Source organism: Colletotrichum spaethianum (genome assembly GCF_022836535.1).
Source record: "Colletotrichum spaethianum MAFF 239500 DNA, contig01, whole genome shotgun sequence".
Classification (NCBI taxonomy): Eukaryota; Fungi; Ascomycota; class Sordariomycetes; order Glomerellales; family Glomerellaceae; genus Colletotrichum; species Colletotrichum spaethianum.
Window position 1 is genome coordinate 2,861,627 of NW_026054771.1, and position 18,282 is coordinate 2,879,908.

An 18,282-nucleotide genomic window follows, 5' to 3' on the forward strand; every position below is an offset into this window, starting at 1 on the left:
TAGACCCAGGCCCCGATGTGTTGGTCTGGGCTTTCAGTGGGCACGGCTCAGTTCGTTGTTGGGCACTCAATACGGGAGACCAAAAAAGAATGCTACGAAGTGCGGTCATAAGAGACGGGAGTCTGCGAGAGGTTGATTGCGATGGAGATGTAGCAATGGGTGAAGTGTCTGTGGATTTTGAGTCAGAAGGCTGTCCGTCGGATGCAACAAGACCGCTCACGTTAGATGGCAAGGTCACGACTGAGTCTGCCTGTCCGTCTCCAGACCGTCCTCTGTCATACAGGTACTATCGCTTGACAACCCGTGGAAAAGAGGAAGATTTTATCAATGCGGATTTCCTTGGGAACACCGAGGGTGTGGCGAGACTAGACATTGAGCTTCGCTGAAGGGGACACGTCTCCGAAAGGGAAGAGGTTGTTGGAAGAGTATGGATAAGCAGAACCTACCAGAATGATTAAACGTACCAATAGTTCACATCACCCTAGGAACAGAATCGCAACTCTTGTTAACTTCCATCCATAGGTTTTCAAGAACATCAACATTTTGGTTGTTCTACAGCTCTATCTTCTCTGACTTTTAACGTCTATACACCCCGTGTATCGTGTAATCCTTCTTTGGACCATTCACCGTGTATCGAAGATTCCACTCTTTGAGATTGACAGCTTTGAAAGCGAAATCGTACTTGACGTCGTAGAAGTCGTCGATGCAGAGGTGGCCGGCCTTTGCCTGCCACGGCTTCTGGTCCCCGTCGGGGGGCGGGAGGAACTCGATTTCGTGGAAGAGGTAGTCCGCCCGCTTGGCATCGTCCGTCTTGGCGAACCAGACGCTTACCATGTCCTTTTTCTCGTCGTATCGCCAGACGTAGCGACGCGTGGCCCTGAAGACCAGCCCGTTGTCGGCGCGGAACTCGCCGTCCTCGACGTAGAGGTATTCCGCTGCCAGGCCGTCGTCGTCGTCCGAGGGCTCATCCGCTGCGAGGGGGCCCGAGGCGCACTTGAGCCCGTCGGCGGTCTTGTCGCGGAGGAGGAACTGGGCCGTGCCGCTGAAGTGGCCGCTTGGGTGGCTGGGGAGTCTGCTGGTCAGGTCCCGTTCGAGGTTCCAGGTGCCCAGGAGGCTGCGGAAGACGGCCTTGGAGACGAAGCGGCTCGTCGTCAGGCCTGCGACGGCGGTGGATTGGGTTTGCTGGAGGGACTTTGCAGCTTCTGCCTTGGCCGCCTCATCGGCCAAGGGGGAGATGTAGCGCGCCGGCGTGAGGATATCCATGGGTTTGCCGTTGTGCGGAAGGACGGGGGTCGGGGGCTCGGGGGGCGCGGCGATGGGGATGTTGAGGGCGGAAGAGAACTCCTGCATGAGATAGGGGTAATCGCCCATCGGGAACTGCGAGGTCCGTGGGTCATCACGGAGGGATACAGTGCGCCAGTCTGACGCGTCGTCGAGGAGCGCTTCGGAGAGCTTCGGAGGCCGGGGGGCGAGGGAGGGCGGCGTCCAGAGGGCGGCGAAGAAGCGGGCCTGCATCTCCATGACACCCCAATAGGGAGACCTGTAGAAGCCAACGAAACCGAGAGAAGGCAAGTCCTTGACGTGGGTCCCGTGGAAGGCGAGGGCGAGAGGGAGGTTGGAGTGTTGTGGAGAGTGCTTTAGGGTCTCGAGGACCTTGGGCGGGAGGAAGGAGATGCATGGGGAAGGGTCGAAGCCGGTGGCCAGGACGATGGCGGCGACGTTTTCAATCTTGGAAGAGGAAGGGCCTGCGAGGGTTGCCGTGGTGCCCGTGATGGAGTGGAGCTTGCCCTTGGAAACGGTAATGAGCCCAGCGCGGACGAATTCCATGTAGTTCTCGCTGACGGCGAGGTAGGCTGGTTCGGCGTGGTGGTCCGGGGTGACGGCGACAGCGGGGGAGAATTCGGATTGGTCCTGGCCGAGGGCGGTCGTGTACACCCCGTGGGTCAGCTTCGCGGCGTCGGGGGTGATGTGACCCTGGCTGTTGCTGATGGGGGCGGGGCGGTTGTTGAGGTTGTATGAAGGGAAGTCTAAGGGGAGGAAAGGGGCTGCGGTTGAGCCGGGCTGAAAATTGGTTAGTGAAGAGTGCGAGTTTGGTTCAAGTGGTGGAGGCTACCTTTGGTGAGGTGTGAAGAGGGATTACCCATGTAGGACGCTGGGTGAGATGCTCGACGTTGAGTTTGGCCGCGTCGGGGAACGGGCTTGGGTCCGGCGCGTTGACGGCGGCGGAGATGTGCGTCGCGATGGTTCCTGAAATCTCGACGCCCGACATTTGTCCCCCGACGACCAGGATCTTGCCGCCGTCCTGCACGCCATTGGGGAATAGTCGCTTCAGATCGCGGTACTTGCTGCTGTGAATCACCGGGACGGGCGTCTCTCCGGATACGACATCCGGCATGATGGGCTTGCCAAAGAAGCCAGACGAGACGAGCAGATAGTCGAAGACGCTCGTCTCCTCGCCGCCCTCCGACTCAACCGTGATGCTCCACGTCTCGTCGTCTTTTAGGTCCGTCTTTACGACGCGGTGGCCCAGCTTCACCTCCATGCCGCGCCCGTAGCGATCGAGGTACCGCTCGAGGTACTGCCCGATCATCCAGGCGCGCGGGAACTCGGGGTCCTCGGGCGACCAGGCGAGGTCGCTGAACTGCACCGTGTGACGGCTCTGGTTCGCAACCATGAGTGGGTGGACGAGGCCATCGGTGTCGGTGGCACGGGTGGGCCAAAGGCCGCCGATGCGGCGCTGGGCATCATAGATGGTTACGGTGAAGGCGCCGGCGGGGGCATTGTGGAGGAGGGTCTTTGCGGCGACGAGGCCGGAGGGCCCGGCGCCTGAACGAAGAGGGTCAGTCGGATCGGGCCGGAGGCTTGATAGGGATGAGGTCAGGGCTCCTTACCGACGATGCAGACACGCTTGGCCATGATGAGGCGGTGATAGGGAGTGAAACGGGACAAAGGTGGGATGAGAGCTGCACCCCTCACTGTGAGATTGTCCCTAAGGGATGAGCTGCTAGGGAAGATTGAAGGTTATGTGAGCTGCAAACCAGTCAGTATTTTGCCCTGAACCCACAATTTCAGGAGAGGGCCATCTCACCACGCTCCAAAGTCTCATCAATCCACACGGATGCAGTGGAAGTTCTCACGTCAGATCGCCGCCGCCGAAAGCGCCATGTCGTGGTCGGGGATTAGCGGTAGCTATGGGGCTTGTCGCCGATTGAGACCGGCGCTTTCCGTGCTGAGTCATCATCGCATCGCCGTGAGTTGATCGGCCTGTCAGCAGGCGTCTACTGACTGGCGCCAGCTGGTCTATTAGCTCTTCCATCTCTGTTCTTGTTCACACATGGTATCCCACTGAGGAACATCGCTCCCCCCAACATCGATATTCGAGCTCAGTATAAGCCCTGGATCGATGTTTGTCTCCCGAGGTTTGTAGTTTAATTTCTTCTCATTATTCTTGTTAGATAGAGGTGGTACAGTCGCGACATGCGCCCCACATGTTCTCAAAGATCCAGCACTAACGAAGAGGATGGAACCGGCAGGCGAGGATGGCTGTGCATCAACCCAAAGCCTCGAGGATGAACATGCACAGCATCGTATATTTAAGATGTGTTTGATATGGCTTCTGGCTCTTATAAAGAGAGTACTCAAGAGCAAGGCCAGATCCATTAAACCCAAGAAGAATAGGTCATTACCTGCGTAGCAAATCGGGACACAGCAGTACAATAGCCAGCCATTACTAGTAGCCTCCACCATTAATGAGCCGGGTTGCCGCAGATAAGTTCCACCGTCAATCTGGCTTTCCTGCGGGTTGACAAGCCAGGGTTTCGGGTCCCGTTACGGCCGGTACGGGCCCAGATGCACCAGACAAACCCGGGCCCTGTTCGGCTTCGTGCAGTGGCTCCGTAGGTGTTTGAGCAGATTTTGGAGCCTGAACGTCGGCCATATACCTCGAAGTAGCCCTTCTTTCCGTTCCCTTGGCTATGCTAGTCGCAACCCCTACTAAAGGTCTGCCAAGCCGGGACAAGTCCAGCTATGCCGGACGGACATTTGACGTTGCAGATCCATCCTGCCAATGGGCCGTTAGAGTACGAATCTACGAGCTTCCTTCGACATCTCTGCGAGGAGTATAGCGATTTGTTCGGTCTCATTCAAAAGCGAATCGAGTGCCTATACTATGCCTATTAGCAGGAGTCATTCGTCCTGGTGATCAACACTCATTTGCCGGACGGAAGACTGCATTGTATCTCAGTTGCACACAGTAGTATGATTTCATCCGAAAAAGCTGCACCATTGGTCAATGAACCTCGCTGGATGCTGCTCTGGCTTACCTTCACTCTTGTACCACTGCAACACAGATCTCGAACAACGGCGCCATCCCTTTCCTCACGTGGGATCGATCCGTGCTGGAAGTCCGGTAGGCTGTTCTATGGGAAGATCAGCACAGTCGAGGAATTGCCCTATGACAGCAGCGGCGAAGCACCACCCGGGCGATTCTCCGCATCCTAGGACGCCTAGTTTGCAGATCAATGCTTCTTGGGGTAGCTGGATGACCAGACTAGCAGACGCGGGGTTGCTGGGGATAGTTACACTGCGGGTGTTCCGTGCGCCTATGACCGTTAGATTCCCCAGTGATTCTTGCCTCACTTGTTGATTTCACCCCGGAATGCCTCCTCATGAGAATGGGTTCCTTTGAGCCACCAGACGAACCAAGACAACCCACATAGAACACAGATCAACAGTCTGAACCAAACAACTGACCTAATACAAGTGTCCAATCTGTGTCCTTCTGTGAAGTACCGTACATCCGCAACCAGTATCGGGTGTAACCCTGATGCCCGAAAAGCCGGCTACAGGGCTCAAGGTGCTTTTGGTACTCCGAGATAGGCTAAAGAAATAAGCCAATGCAAGCGAGCAGCAAGCTCATGGACTTGGTGGTCCCATCATTCAGAGCAACAGAACGCCTTCGAAGCATCTGAACCGAGCATGGGTCCTCCACACAGTAATTAGCCGTCGCCGTCGCCGCATGAACCAACTGGCTGTCGAAGACGGGTCCCACTTACCGTTCCATGCGACTTCACCTCGATGCGTTTAGTAAGGCAGTATGTTCCATTGCAGCGGTTTGCCTACAGGTCACAGGCCCATTCATTGCCGAGTGTATCCCGAAGTCCTCTGCCGCGATGGAGGGTTCCTTTTTGCGCCCCCACCTGTCACCGTTGCGGGCAGGTGTGGTGTTCCTTATAATGACCTGTCTCCCGCCGAACTGGTCGGGCTTTCGTCATGATCTCGCTGCCACACCATCTACTCTCGAACCCAAGGGCAAGCCGAACTATCGACCACATCTGGCCCGTTACCAGCGAGTGCATCGGCGCTTTCCACCCCTGGCACAACCGCTTTGGCAAGCCTAGAATTCCTCAACCAGGCTGAACACATTTTCGTCCTGGACATTGACAGAAAGTCACAATGAGCGACAACGAAAAGGCGGACGCCCCCTCCGTGTTGGGGCAAGGCACACAGGTAGCTGTACATGACCCGGATGCGCACCTTAGTGAAGAAGAAAGACTAGAGGTGGTAAGTAAATCATAAGTTCCATTATAATGCTCTGTGAGCACTAATATGTCACCAACAGGAACGAAAGTTGGTTAGACGCCTAGACTGGATTCTTATCCCATGGGTGAGTTGAGATTCAAGTCTCTGGACAAGCCTGACTGACGCGGTTGCAGCTCTGCGTGCTCTACCTACTGGCGTTCCTTGACAGAACGAACATCGGAAACGCAAAGATTGCTGGCTTGAACAATGCCTTGGGGTTAAGTCGGTCCCAGTACAACTCGTCGCTTACGATATTCTTCGTTTCATACGCGGTGTTCGAGCCCTTAACAAACATCCTCCTCAAAAAGCTTCGTCCTTCCATTTTCATCCCGATCATCATGTAAGCTGAAGCCACCAAACAGTCCGAATCTGCGAGCCCCTTAATGCTAATCATGTAGGATTCTCTGGGGCGCGACCATGACCGGCATGGGATTTGTGTACAACTGGAGCGGCCTGATGGCTGCTCGATGGTTTTTGGGACTCACGGAAGCAGGGCTGTTCCCAGGCGTCAACTACTACCTGTCATGCTGGTATAAGCGATCGGAGTTCGGCATCCGTGCTGTAAGTTCGAGGAGATGAAGCATTTTTGAGTTTCTGACTCATAAGTCTAGGCTATCTTCTTCTCTGCAGCAGCCATCTCAGGTTCCTTTGGCGGCGCCCTAGCCGCAGCAATTGAGCAGATGGCTGGGGTCGGCGGCCGCCCTGGCTGGGCGTGGATCTTCATCCTTGAGGGTCTCCTCACAGTATTATTCGGCATTGCGTCTTTCTGGATGGTCCACGACTTCCCTGACGAGGCCAAGTTCCTCTCCGAAGACGATCGTGCCCGCGTCATACGCCGCCTCAAGATGGACCAACAAGCCTCAGCCGACCACGAAGAGTTCAAAATGACATTCTTCTGGCAAGCCGCGAAGGACTGGAAGATGTGGCTAGGCATGGCCATCTACATGGGCTGTGACATGCCGCTATACGCTTTCAGCTTGTTCCTGCCCACCATTGTCAACGAGCTCGGATGGAATACCAGCGTTGTCCGGTCGCAGCTGATGACTGTGCCTCCCTACGCTGCAGCCGCGATATTCACTGTCTTCATTGGTTGGGTGGCAGACAAGACTCAACAGCGCGGCCTTTGCAACATCTTTGTCAGCTTGATTGGCATCGTGGGCTTCAGCATGCTCATTGCCACCGAGAATCCCCAAGTCAAATACGCCGGTACGTTTCTGGGAGCCCTCGGCATCTACCCATGCATCAGCAACACGATCACCTGGGTCGCGAACAATGTCGAGGGGGTTTACAAGCGAGGTGTGGTTTTGGGTTTCGTTATCGGATGGGGCAACCTCAACGGCATCGTCAGCTCAAACATCTACTTCCGCGAGCCCCGCTTCTTTGAGGGCCACGGCGTCGTACTCGCTTACATGGCCATCTTTTTGTGCCTCGGCAGCGTGCTAATGACAACGTTACTGAGGATCGAGAACCAAAAGAGGAGGCAGGGTAAGAGAGACCATTGGACTGAAAACAGATCGGAGAAGGAAATTGAGGCATTGGGGGACAAGAGACCTAATTTCTTGTACACCCTATAGAATCGGTCCGCGAGCAGCGAAGAGTCTGTAGGTTTGTTATAGACCTTGCTAGTAGAACTACGTGTAATGCGGCCTAAAGAGTACGTACATATGAGACTCAATGAGAAACAAAATTTGGTTAGAATAAAGGAAATGTTTGCCTCATCGATAGAGCAGACTGATGAGATGAGGTAGCAAATTGATGGTGATCCTAGACAGGTTACGGATTCGTCGAGCAGTCATCAATTCACCATATAATTGTGTACATCGCCCTGATGGTCTAGCGGTATGATTCTCCCTTAGGGCTTAAACCCCACAACTGGGAGAGGTCCCAGGTTCGATCCCTGGTTAGGGCCCAACTCTTTTGCAGACCATCTGCTTCCCTGTTTCTCTTTTTTGACAAGCCATCGGAGTTGTTCATTCAGGCGCGCCTATTTGCTCCTTGCAGTAACCATGCGAACAACTATCTGTACTAGATTATTTTACTTTGTAAGCCGCAGTTTGTGACGACCGATTGCCCCCGTACAATATAGTCAGCAGGACATTGAGCTTCATGCATCCCGTTCACGATCGCTCATCCGTCATAAATATGGAAAAGGGCTTGTCAAGTCGTACACGTACTCGATACCTTTTACAATTGCTTTTTGTGCAAGCAAGCTCGCATCATGGGATGAACTCGGCTCCACCATGAGAATGTATGGCTACATCATGGATCTTGTTTTCCCCAACGGTGCCTTGATGCAAGCGGAGCTGGAGGGAAGCACGATGCGGTTTGATCAAGGACCTGTGAAAGGATGCTAAGGTCATTGTGAACCTAGTTTGCCTAATTTCTCTGGATGGCGATCCGAGGTCGAGTCTTGTGTAAGAGCCACAGCCAAGTTTGAGCGTGCCATCTGTGGCACTCATTGATGTGTAACTTTGGGTTCTTATCGTGCATGCATGCGAGCCGAGGCGTTGGTTTCTAGCAATCTTTGCCTGTGGAGAAATGCAAATGCTGAACTCGTTATCCGGTGGGCGGTGGAACGGAGCCTGTAATTCATCCAAAGCGGTCACGGATTCGACTTGCGACAGATTGCCCCAGAAAGTCAGAAATACACCTTGTACGACCTACCTCATTTGAAGTCCCTAGAGAAAGTCTCCATCTTCAATACGTGTGTCTATGGCGCCTCAAATCAAGGTAGTTGCAAGTACCATGATTTTTGCCCTACATCATCCGCAGCCACTTTCTTGATATAGGAATAATCAGTCCACGAACAAACGGCAGGTGTTCGAAATTCTCAGCACCATCTGAAACAAGACACAAGTTGGTCGCAATGTACTGTTGAGGTATTAATTTTACACTTTTGCGTAAATTGCTCTCTGATAGACAACGAATGTGATAGCGATGACAAGCAGTCCAGCTATACCAATGTTGTCCACTTAGACATAGATGAAGTTGGAGTAGGGTATCTAGACGTGGGAAATATTGCGCCTTCAACAGCATTAGTTCTTGACCAGAGAGCTGGCATGCAGAATAAAAGTAAAGCCTCTGAACTAAAGCAAAAGTCCATTTGTCTGATACAATGTTACATGTATCCTTGTGATTCGAATGATGTTTTAGTCTGGTATAGGCTAAAAATGTCGCAATGGACTTCGGAATTCTGGGATGTCAAAAAGATAAGTGTTGTAGGAACGCATACATATTGAATCCTCCGCTACCGGCTATGGACGCTGGGCTGCGGCCTTTTATCAGCAAAGGAATATCCTTGTTGAGTGTATGAGGAAAATAAACAGACTTGGAATCCTCTCCACTCGTCCTCTTTTGATAATGTTACATCGGAAGCCAAATTAGAAACCGCAACGCTGAAAACGGGATTTCAAGTCCTACACAATGTCACGCTACGCTTATTTCTAGGATAACAATAGCATCAGCGGTACAAAGCGCTAAACCAGAACAGAATACATTTGCTGTTAACGTTAAATTGAGAAACTTCAAGATGCACGAATGTGACGATAACTCAAGCAATTGAGTCAGCAATCATTGCCAATGCGCGTTGGGGTTTATTCCAAGTCAACGCGAGCTTTTGATCACCTCCGGAGGATTTAGTGGTTCATCTGACTGCTTCCGCGGAAGGTGGTATCGGAACGGACCAACCCCATCTCTTACTTTAAACTCTTTGCAGGAGACCAGGGGTAGAAAACCGATCTCGCCTATCACGAATTAGTTTACAAGGATCCCACATAGTACTTCTCCTGAAATGCATAGCTTACGCCTCATCCTTCAGATCCGCCAAGCAACCGTCGCTAAGCCAGTAGGGGATGAAGGCTAACTACAAACCTCTAGTTTATATTATAGGGGAGACTGGCGACATGAACTCGCTTGCACTCCTTACCGCATCTAGCCCAAAATCATATGTTGTGGGATCAGTGGTCAGCCCTTATGCTTATTGTCTGCCTGTCGATTAAGTCTTGGCTAGTAAGCTGTCCGATTTGTAAGATTTAGGCGCCATTATCGAAATTGTTGTGCCGCTTTGAAGGTGCGTTGAGGGCTAGACGACGGGAAATGCATCCTAGGCAACAATATTTTTCATCTAGACAGGGTAGAATGCGGGACAAAGGAAGCCGAATATTGAGCAGAGGGGGATGACCGGAGTTATCCTTTTGACAGGGCACTTAGTCACAGAAGTATAAAGAAGCGACGAGTTCCGGACTGAAGAATAACTTGAAGTCATACACAACCTAAAGCCATACTCTCATAGGGTTCTCAGCCAAGTGAGCTCCTTTCTCTCTCACTATACTGATTATGGTCCGTCTCAATGTCTTCGCCGCGTCTGCGGCCCTCTCCTTCGGCTCAGTCGTCTTCGCTGCCCCTACTGCCGAGGAACCCATCATTCCAGCCCCAATTAACTTCGAGCAACCCATCGGATTCGACCCTACTGTTGTCTCCTCTGCTAAAAGCCTGAAAGTTGCCAAAGTCATTCCAGAGATTATCACTCTTGATCTCTCCGGACAAGGTGGAAACTCCACGGACTTCCCCCCTTCAGAGACGGGCCCTACTGAGCCCATCAAGCGCGGCATCATTGGCGGCGTCGATAACCGAGTCCTGTGGCCAAACCGAGATTATCCATACAGTGCCATGGGCAGAATCCAATTATCCAACGGTGCAGTTTGCAGCGGCGCCCTGATCGGCTCACGACACGTTGTTACGGCCCGTCACTGTATCCCAGGTGAGGGCGTCGGTGCACGTTTCCAACCAGCGTTCTATGACGGCGAGGTTTTGGGAGGATACGATGTGACCGTTATATTCCGTCCCAACTACGGCCAGGAAGGCTGGTGCGCCAACGCCTATGACTGGGCCATTTTCGTGCTTGGCGAGAAGGCGGGACAGACCAATGGCTGGCTTGGGCTGAAGACAGTAGATCCCGATACCCAGCTCAACCAGGCTATGTTCTTTCATTACGGATACCCAGGAGACAAGGGAGCAAGGCATCCCTACCGCCAGGAAGCCATCACGGCTTCGGCGGCCACGTGGTGCGACAGAGGATCTCCAGTTGTGGTGGATGCCGATATCGCTGGAGGACAATCTGGTGGGCCTTTTTGGCTCTACGAGAATGGTGACCGGTACTTGTATGGCGTCGTAGTTGGTGGCAATGACGAGATCACCGTGGTTGCTGGAGGCCCCTCTTTATTCGAGGGATACGGCATTCTCCTGAAGGATTACCCGAATTAAGTACTAGAACCAAAACCTTGCATGGTCAAGTAGAAGTATGATAATTCCAGCTGCAAGCGTTCTAAATCTTCCGTCGGGAAGTCAAGAACACCCAAATCTTTTTTGGTGACGCGAAGTAAACCGTGGAAGTGTGTTTGTAATATGTACACACACACATTTAGGGAGAACAAGCAGCCACAAATCGGGAGACGAATGAAACCAAATTCTTTTTTGAATCCGATTCATTCAAATAAAAATGACAGACCGTTATCAGTTGAGCATTGGCAAAAGGCATAACGTTCCATGCTGGTACCAAAGTCTGTTCAGGGTCATGGTTTCTGGCAATAAGAACGACTGTTATAGACAGATTGACGATAAAACATCTTCTGGGGAGGGTAATCGGCTGCTGAGCTACCGCGTCATCGGTGGGAATTAATGGAATAAGTTAATCAACGCAATATGAGCGACAAGATTTGTGAAGACAAAGTCATGCATATTCACATAAGATAGGATAATTTTTTCCACACGAAGGATTGCCAAACGCGGACCAATGGACTTTCGAGGCTACTTGACCCGAGTAACTACTTAGGCAATACTGTAAGTGTTGATGCCTGACTCAGGAGGCATATGGAGAAGCTTGGCCGCTATGTGACATGTTTTGTGTAAAATCAGACATGAGTGCATCGTCCCGTTACCTAAATGGCAGAGCCCATCCCACTTGCGGACCTGTGTCCCATGTCGCTCTTTGTTCTGTGGGTCGACAGGCTTACGGCAGAGAATTGTCCAAGCCCCCGGCGACGAAGTAGCCCTTGAGCAAGGATGAACCCGAACAATTCCATGCAAAGGCATTCTCCAAAAAGCCCGACTCACCCGGTAAAACCTGCTAAACGACAATTCTCCTTGAGACGCATGTGTTTCTGAGAAATAAATGGGCTACACACGGCTTCCAGTTTCCGTGGTTAAAAGGCCCATTGCAGCCCATGACCATCAAAGCCCATAATGTTTACAGTCAAAGACTTAGTTTAAGAATTTGGTACTGTCCCATTCACTCTATTCAATTAGTCAAGAATCGTATGTACAGTTTCGTGACTGAAGTCGTTGAATAAACTTCCAACAGTAACCAGAAGAAAATTAGAAATTGTACGCTGAGATATGATCGTTCAATCCCCTTCCTATTGTCTAGGCCAGATTGCGAGACTCATATTCTAGAAATCCATTCTACACGAGCTGAAGCTCAACTCTGAATTCCGTCATTGCTGCGACAACTGGCTACCTTGCTGTGCTTGGACGCTCTGTTGAGTTGAGGTCTCTGAATGCTCGATCGGTAATCCCGCACGGAAAACCGAGGACTTCTTTTACAACTTTCTGTCACGAGTTGCCAAAGGTGAATAGCACGAGCCACCCATCGAGTCAGTTGGTTGGGGTTGCATGCCGGCTTTTCGAGGTCTCAGACTGCAGGCCTCGGGGTTCGCGCAATTTCTCCGCGGCCGCAATGGTCAGCGGCAAAAGCTTCGCAAAGATCCAGTTTTCCATGGATATACCAAGCCATTGCGGCGGCTGGAGAACTGTGGACAGTGCTGCCGTGGCAGGGCGGGTAATCGAATGATCAGGCTGCTAATCATGGATCCCAGATGTTGCCCATAGCACCGAAGTGAAGAATGATGTCCTTGTGGCTTGCGTGCCCAAACAAATGTATTCATCTGATTTGTTACAGTGCAGCCGCTCGGTACCGATTCCGGCCCCAGAGATGACGTGCAGACCTCGCTAGCGAATGGATATCAGCCTTTAGTTGACACCAGATGAACACAAGTCTCCCCCTGAGTCGTTTCTAGCCCTCACTGCGATGGAATGCACACATGTCCTCTCTATTTTCCCACGGTGCCTAGAAATGCCGACCTGCCTGTTTTCGCTGCTTTCGGTATCGCCAGCAACATGACTGAGTGGTCAGGGGTTTTGGAGACCCCCGCACCTCTTTTGTAATACACTTGACTCTGGCAACTTGAATTGCGCCTTCAGTGTGAGGGAATTCGTCCTATAAAACAAATAGTATCCCAAGAGTTGCTTGGGCCTCAAAACCAGAAGTCACAGTATCAACAACCAGATTCCTTCATTGCGCCAGGCACTTTCCATTCTCTTCGTACACTTTCACTGTCAGCATTTGACTTGAGCCGCGAGAAGCTCGTTTGACTTTCCCCAATTCTACTTTTCATCTTTAGCGCACTTTACTAAACACCATCTTTGAGAGTTCCGGCCTGACTCCTTTCTTTCAATCACTATGAAGGTTGTTTCGGTTCTTGTCCTGGCTAACCTTGCTGCTGCAGCTGTCAGAGACTCCGAGATCATTGCTTCCCAGGACGAGATTGCTCGGGATGTCGAAGGCATTGCGAAAAGCGCCACGCTCGCTGAAAGAGATGAAGACGATGTTCTTCCCCAATCCTTTTCTCTCAATGAGAGTGACGAGAAAGATGAAGAAGATGAGCTAAGTAGACGTGACATCGGAATAGATGGGTCACTTGGAGAAATTGTGGCGCGTCAAGCAAAGAGCGATGCGGGTGGTATGAAGCCATAAATACACAGGGCTACAGTGCATTAAAGAAATATTTTGCTAACTCAACTATAGGAGGAGGCAAGAATAACAGCGGGGGCAAGAAGAAGAACAACGGGAAGGCAATTGAGAAAGCAACCTCTGGCAACAGCAACGATCAGAAGAGAAATAGAAAAAAGAACAACACCGAGAAGGAAAACGGCAAAGCGAATGCTGGGGGAAAAAAGGACAACAAAGGGAAGGATAATGGGAAATCTAACGCTGGAAAGAAGAACAATAGTACGGCGGTGGACGACGGAAAGTCCAAGGATAAAGGTGCAAAAAACGGGAAGAAGAAGGGCGAAAATGGCAAAAAGGCCAACCTCTCTACAAGCGCTGGTGCCGCAGCTGCTGGAGCCGCCTGAGCGATGGTCATGTCTTTCCTCAAAAAAGAAAAAAGAAAGAAAAAGAAAAAGGAGGTGATACATGAAAAGGATCAGGATAGAAGTTCAAAGAGGCCAAAGGCTACACACCTGCCTGCCCAGCCTGGCAGAAGACGGCACCTCTGGCTCATGGCCTAACATGACAAGGCTGTTCTTTTCGCACAGTGCTTGGGCTGATGGGGCGACCGGGAACATGGTCTGGAGAGACGCGAGAACGCTGTGAAGGCCTTTGCAGGGAAGCTGAAGTGCCCCCGCATGACGTTTGGGTCGAACCATTGGTACGTTGCTACTGATCGCGACCACCTGCCCAAAGGCGACGAGATACTGGACGAAATCGTTGTGATTGAAGGCAAAGGGCATTGGTTCCATAGCTTGAGAGCGAGGATTGCAACAGACATTTGGAGAGATGGTTTACAAAGATTGGCGTACTGCCAGGGAAGCAGGTTACCGCTTAGGGCATATTACATAGTACAACACTTAGCTTCCTCGATTCAACAAATGATGAAGGCACCAAGGGCTTTAGAGTCATGGCAGGGGCAGTGTATCCGTGGGTACAGAAATATTATTGGTGTCTCTTCTAAAGGTTTATGACGCACTTGGCTTCACAAGAACGTGACCTCAAATCGTTGAGGCAATAGGCGGTTGGGACATAATACCGAGTTTCTTAACTTTATGGAAGTGAGAAGGAACTTTCCATACTCTAGTCCATGTCTTAGTTGACGGTGGTGGTCAGCAAATTACCCAGATCTCTTGGTGGCGGTTAACTGCGTATACGGTCGTTATGGGTGCGAGACACAACACTTAGCTGAGAGCCCTAGATAGAATAGCTACCCAATACTTATGACTGACCGAAGGTGTTGGTGGCAGTGGGAAATGAATGCCGTCTTCTGGTTATCAAGTCTCTGTTTAGTTAGACTAACAATATGCTGTCAGGGACATGACTTTCTCTGGCCACCTAGGGTTGGGTCAACGGGTCAACCCATGAAATGGGTTTTTTGAGTTTTGGGTATTTGGGTATGGGTATAAAAATCCCCATACCCAAATGATAAGATAAGGATGGGTTTATGGGTTAAGAATATTTGCTGGGTTTTCTGCTTAATACGTGATAGATACCCATAATACCCATATCCAGCGAACAGAAATCCCCATTTGGGTATAACCCAAAAACCCATACCAACCCATATGGGTACCCAACAGATACCCATGGGTCAAATGGGTTAGGACCCAAATGGGTACCCATGGGGATTTTTAACCCTATGGCCACCTCTCTACAGCCAGCTTATATCTCACCACCAAGATCCACCCGGGTTATAACTTGTGGTCCCAGAATCTGACCCACCGAAACGGGGAGTGGCAAGGCTGAAGGTCCTCGTGGAATAGAAATGTATGCATCTGAACCCATCAGCGCGGCTGCCGCAATCGGAATCCAGAGCACAGAATAGGGTCATGGTTACTGGGTAAAAGGCGAGTTAAAGCAGAAGCAAATACGTGAGTGTGATCAGAGTCTTTTGGATGGATCATCTACCGTATTCGACAGAGACAGCGACAGCGACAGCGACAGCGTCACTGGCGTAGTATGGACTTCGTGGGTGTCGGATGCACCGGCCCGGGCTGCCAATGACTTTGAACGTTGATCCTGCCTTGAGCCACGTGCCTTGGTTTCAAGAAGCGATTCGTTTCATTGTCCAGGACGGTGTTTGAAAATCGGTATCAAGTCACCGTCAAGGTCGATTATGCCGCGGCCCAATGGATGGGTGGGTGTAGGATAGCTGCCGATTTGAACCTTTGCAAGCACAACAAGGCCGATGTCGGGAAATTGTCGGGGATGGCATCCCGCGAATTCCGGATGAATACCATACCTCGGCGTAGCTATCGACCAAGCTGACTTTTTCAAGCCCGTGCAAGCAGTTGCCGGCACCGTTGGCCTGTTAGGGGTGGGGAAGGAGAAATCATCAGGAGACAGTCTGAGATTAGGTGATGCTTATGGATTTGGGACAAAGAAGCACGATGGGTTCATCGAGGGGTCCAAGCTCCCTCTCATTTCCCTCGTCATCGCATGTCTGACGGCTATACTTCCCCACCCTCACTTTACTCCTCCAAAGCTTAGCCCGGACAGTCTTCGACGCCATAGACGATAGTCCACGAACATGTACTAGAGCGCCGCAAAGGTATATGCAAGGATCTACAACTGTCGTGTGGGATCAATAGCCTTCTGTTTGGGCAAATCAAAGTTATCTATCATCCGTCCGTTCAACAGAGTGCAAGGCGAGATCTCGATGTTTTCCAAAGGCATGCACGGATGCATCCGACGTCTTGGGCTAAATATGCATGGCGTTGCGCAATCGAGTTGACTCGGCGGAAGCTTAGGCCGCGTGCGTCTCGCGTGATTCTTTGGAAGAACTGGTCATCCTGTCTTTCAAATGAGCTCTGCTGAAAATTTTCATCGAATACGACTAGGGAAACTGCTTTGCCCCGAACTACAAACTTGTATATGGGAAGCTCATTCGTCTTGGCTCGTGGCGCCGCCACCACTACCAACATCCCATTGGCCATTTTGGTTTCTGTCAAGGTGTTATTCAAGGACAAGAGGAGGGAAACGCACAAGCCAGCGGCTGAGGGCTTTTTTGGGTGGATCTGTGGCAGGTACCAACCCTGACCGTGAGAATAAAGATGTTGTCTGTGCAGTTTAAGCCTCTGTCCCCAAATCTGAGCCCAAAGTTTCTAAAATCAAGAGCAAAAAGTATCAAGTTTATTTTCCACACAGCATAAAAAGCACATGAGTCTATAGATCACAGCATCTTGAATGTTCGCGCCTCGGGCTCTAGCCAAACATCAAGACTGCTAAATTGGGAGAACGTCAGTCCGCCATCAGATCACGGCGACAAGGAGGACTCGGGCAACAAAGAGTACTCAGGACCGGATCCCCAACTAGACAACTTGACAGATTAGCGGCCCATTACAAATTTAGCAGACGCGCCGCGACCTGCCCGCATTTAGAAATTAGACTTTCAAGGTCCTGAGTGGGGTCATGGTGACGTTCCAAGCTCGGCCGCCATCACCGGACGGACGGACGGCGATTAAGCTTTCCACCTAGGCTTGCCACATCCGTTTGCTGGGAGGGCCACTACATGCCCAAATGACTACATACCCAAATGCGTTCCTCTCCTGCCTTTCATATGTATTTGAACCCGAGAATTTGTATGGAACTTGCCGCTGCAGGCCTGATTGATTTAGACCAAGACTAGCCTAAACAGACCCTCCTCGACGGCGTTGAGCTTTCCCAAAAGGCTTGTCTTACATAACTCCCTTAGCCCCCGGAATTTGACGCTCGATTTGAATCAAATTTCAACAACACCAACTTCTTTGGAATGCAAAACTTGCAATAGGCTATTGTCGGCAGGACCTACTCGCCATGGCCAGCATGGCTGAGCCCCTCCAAGGCCACTCGAGGGCGGAAGGGAAACGCGCAAAGGTACTGGCGCTGCCATGATTACTAGTAGAGTCGATGCTAAACGCGAAAGACCCAGCATGACGTGTTCAAGCCCAAGACGTGCATGGCGAGCCTCGCACTGCCTCAACGGCGGCGAACAACCGCATACCCCGCCTCGTGGGTCTCGAGATGGAAGATACGTCAGAAAATCGTGCTGCCGCAGACCGAGAATCAAACACGGAACAGCGTACCCGGACCCGTGGTAATCGCACAAAAGCGAATTCGGCAGGCTGAGAAGGGGGAAGAGGCTGAACAGGAACCCAAACTAATCCTCCACAAACCCGTCCGAGTTGGGCCCGAGCTGATGTCAGTGAACCACTTCTATAAGGGCTACACGACGCACACAAGTGTGTTTATCTTCAGTCGACTGCCAAAGTACTACACTACCGACCTTCCCAACGCCAGCCACGTACAACATGCCACTCACGCAGTGTCGCTCCTAAGCGCGGCAAAGTCGTTGCGCCAGTCTGGACTTATGCTGCAGGCCAGGGGGCATTATTGTAGAGCGCTTTCGACCTTGAATCAGTCTCTACGAGATCCGGTTGGTGTACGGGATGACGCCAACCTTATAACGCTGTTTCTATTTGGATTATACGAAGTAAGCCATTCATGGAATCGACATCTATAAACTTTGGAACGGTTGCTCACAACCTCTTAGGTTATTAATGGCCCGCGAGGCGGGAATGCTGTCGATTTGCAGGAGAATGTTTACCCACATGGCGCGGGAGGTCTGGAGCTTTTCAAATATCGTGCAGAGCATGGCTTGACGAATGAAGTGGACAAAGGCTGCTTCATGTACTTTTGCCATGCAGCGGTAAGTTACGTTCAAAAGGTACCGGATATACTGCTACAGACTCTAACGGGTTGACGACCAGCTGATGGAGACGTTTATCCAACGACAACGCCTGACACCCCTCTGGCCGGTTCTGGAAACGGTTGAAACCCCGTGGGGCAAGGGACCGATCCTTGAGCCCCTTGTTCGGCAGATTGTCGATTTCAAGAGA

The 18,282-nt window shown here is 51.4% G+C and overlaps 4 protein-coding genes and 1 non-coding gene across 5 annotated transcripts; 4 read left to right on the forward strand and 1 right to left on the reverse strand.

Annotated features, from left to right (window-relative positions):
• Positions 1–576: 576 nt before the first annotated feature.
• On the reverse strand, positions 577–2,916 carry ColSpa_00778 (dimethylaniline monooxygenase [N-oxide-forming] 4; the record flags this gene model as incomplete). Its single annotated transcript, XM_049266990.1, has 3 exons — positions 577–2,061; positions 2,141–2,826; positions 2,892–2,916. The coding sequence occupies 3 exons, from the start codon at positions 2,914–2,916 to the stop codon at positions 577–579; spliced, it is 2,196 nt and encodes a 731-aa protein (XP_049122947.1).
• Positions 2,917–5,454: 2,538 nt separating this feature from the next.
• ColSpa_00779 (putative transporter) lies at positions 5,455–7,154 on the forward strand (the record flags this gene model as incomplete). Its single annotated transcript, XM_049266991.1, has 4 exons — positions 5,455–5,562; positions 5,715–5,920; positions 5,979–6,141; positions 6,192–7,154. 4 exons carry the CDS (start codon positions 5,455–5,457, stop codon positions 7,152–7,154), a joined length of 1,440 nt encoding a protein of 479 aa, XP_049122948.1.
• A 248-nt stretch (positions 7,155–7,402) lies between these two features.
• ColSpa_tRNA_010 lies at positions 7,403–7,489 on the forward strand. Its single transcript is given in 2 exon segments — positions 7,403–7,438; positions 7,454–7,489. It is a non-coding gene; the product is annotated as a tRNA-Pro (tRNA).
• A 2,426-nt stretch (positions 7,490–9,915) lies between these two features.
• Positions 9,916–10,842, forward strand: ColSpa_00780 (uncharacterized protein; the record flags this gene model as incomplete). Its single annotated transcript, XM_049266992.1, has 1 exon — positions 9,916–10,842. One exon carries the CDS (start codon positions 9,916–9,918, stop codon positions 10,840–10,842), a length of 927 nt encoding a protein of 308 aa, XP_049122949.1.
• A 2,254-nt stretch (positions 10,843–13,096) lies between these two features.
• ColSpa_00781 (uncharacterized protein) lies at positions 13,097–13,770 on the forward strand (the record flags this gene model as incomplete). Its single annotated transcript, XM_049266993.1, has 2 exons — positions 13,097–13,376; positions 13,442–13,770. 2 exons carry the CDS (start codon positions 13,097–13,099, stop codon positions 13,768–13,770), a joined length of 609 nt encoding a protein of 202 aa, XP_049122950.1.
• Between the last annotated feature and the right edge of the window lie 4,512 nt (positions 13,771–18,282).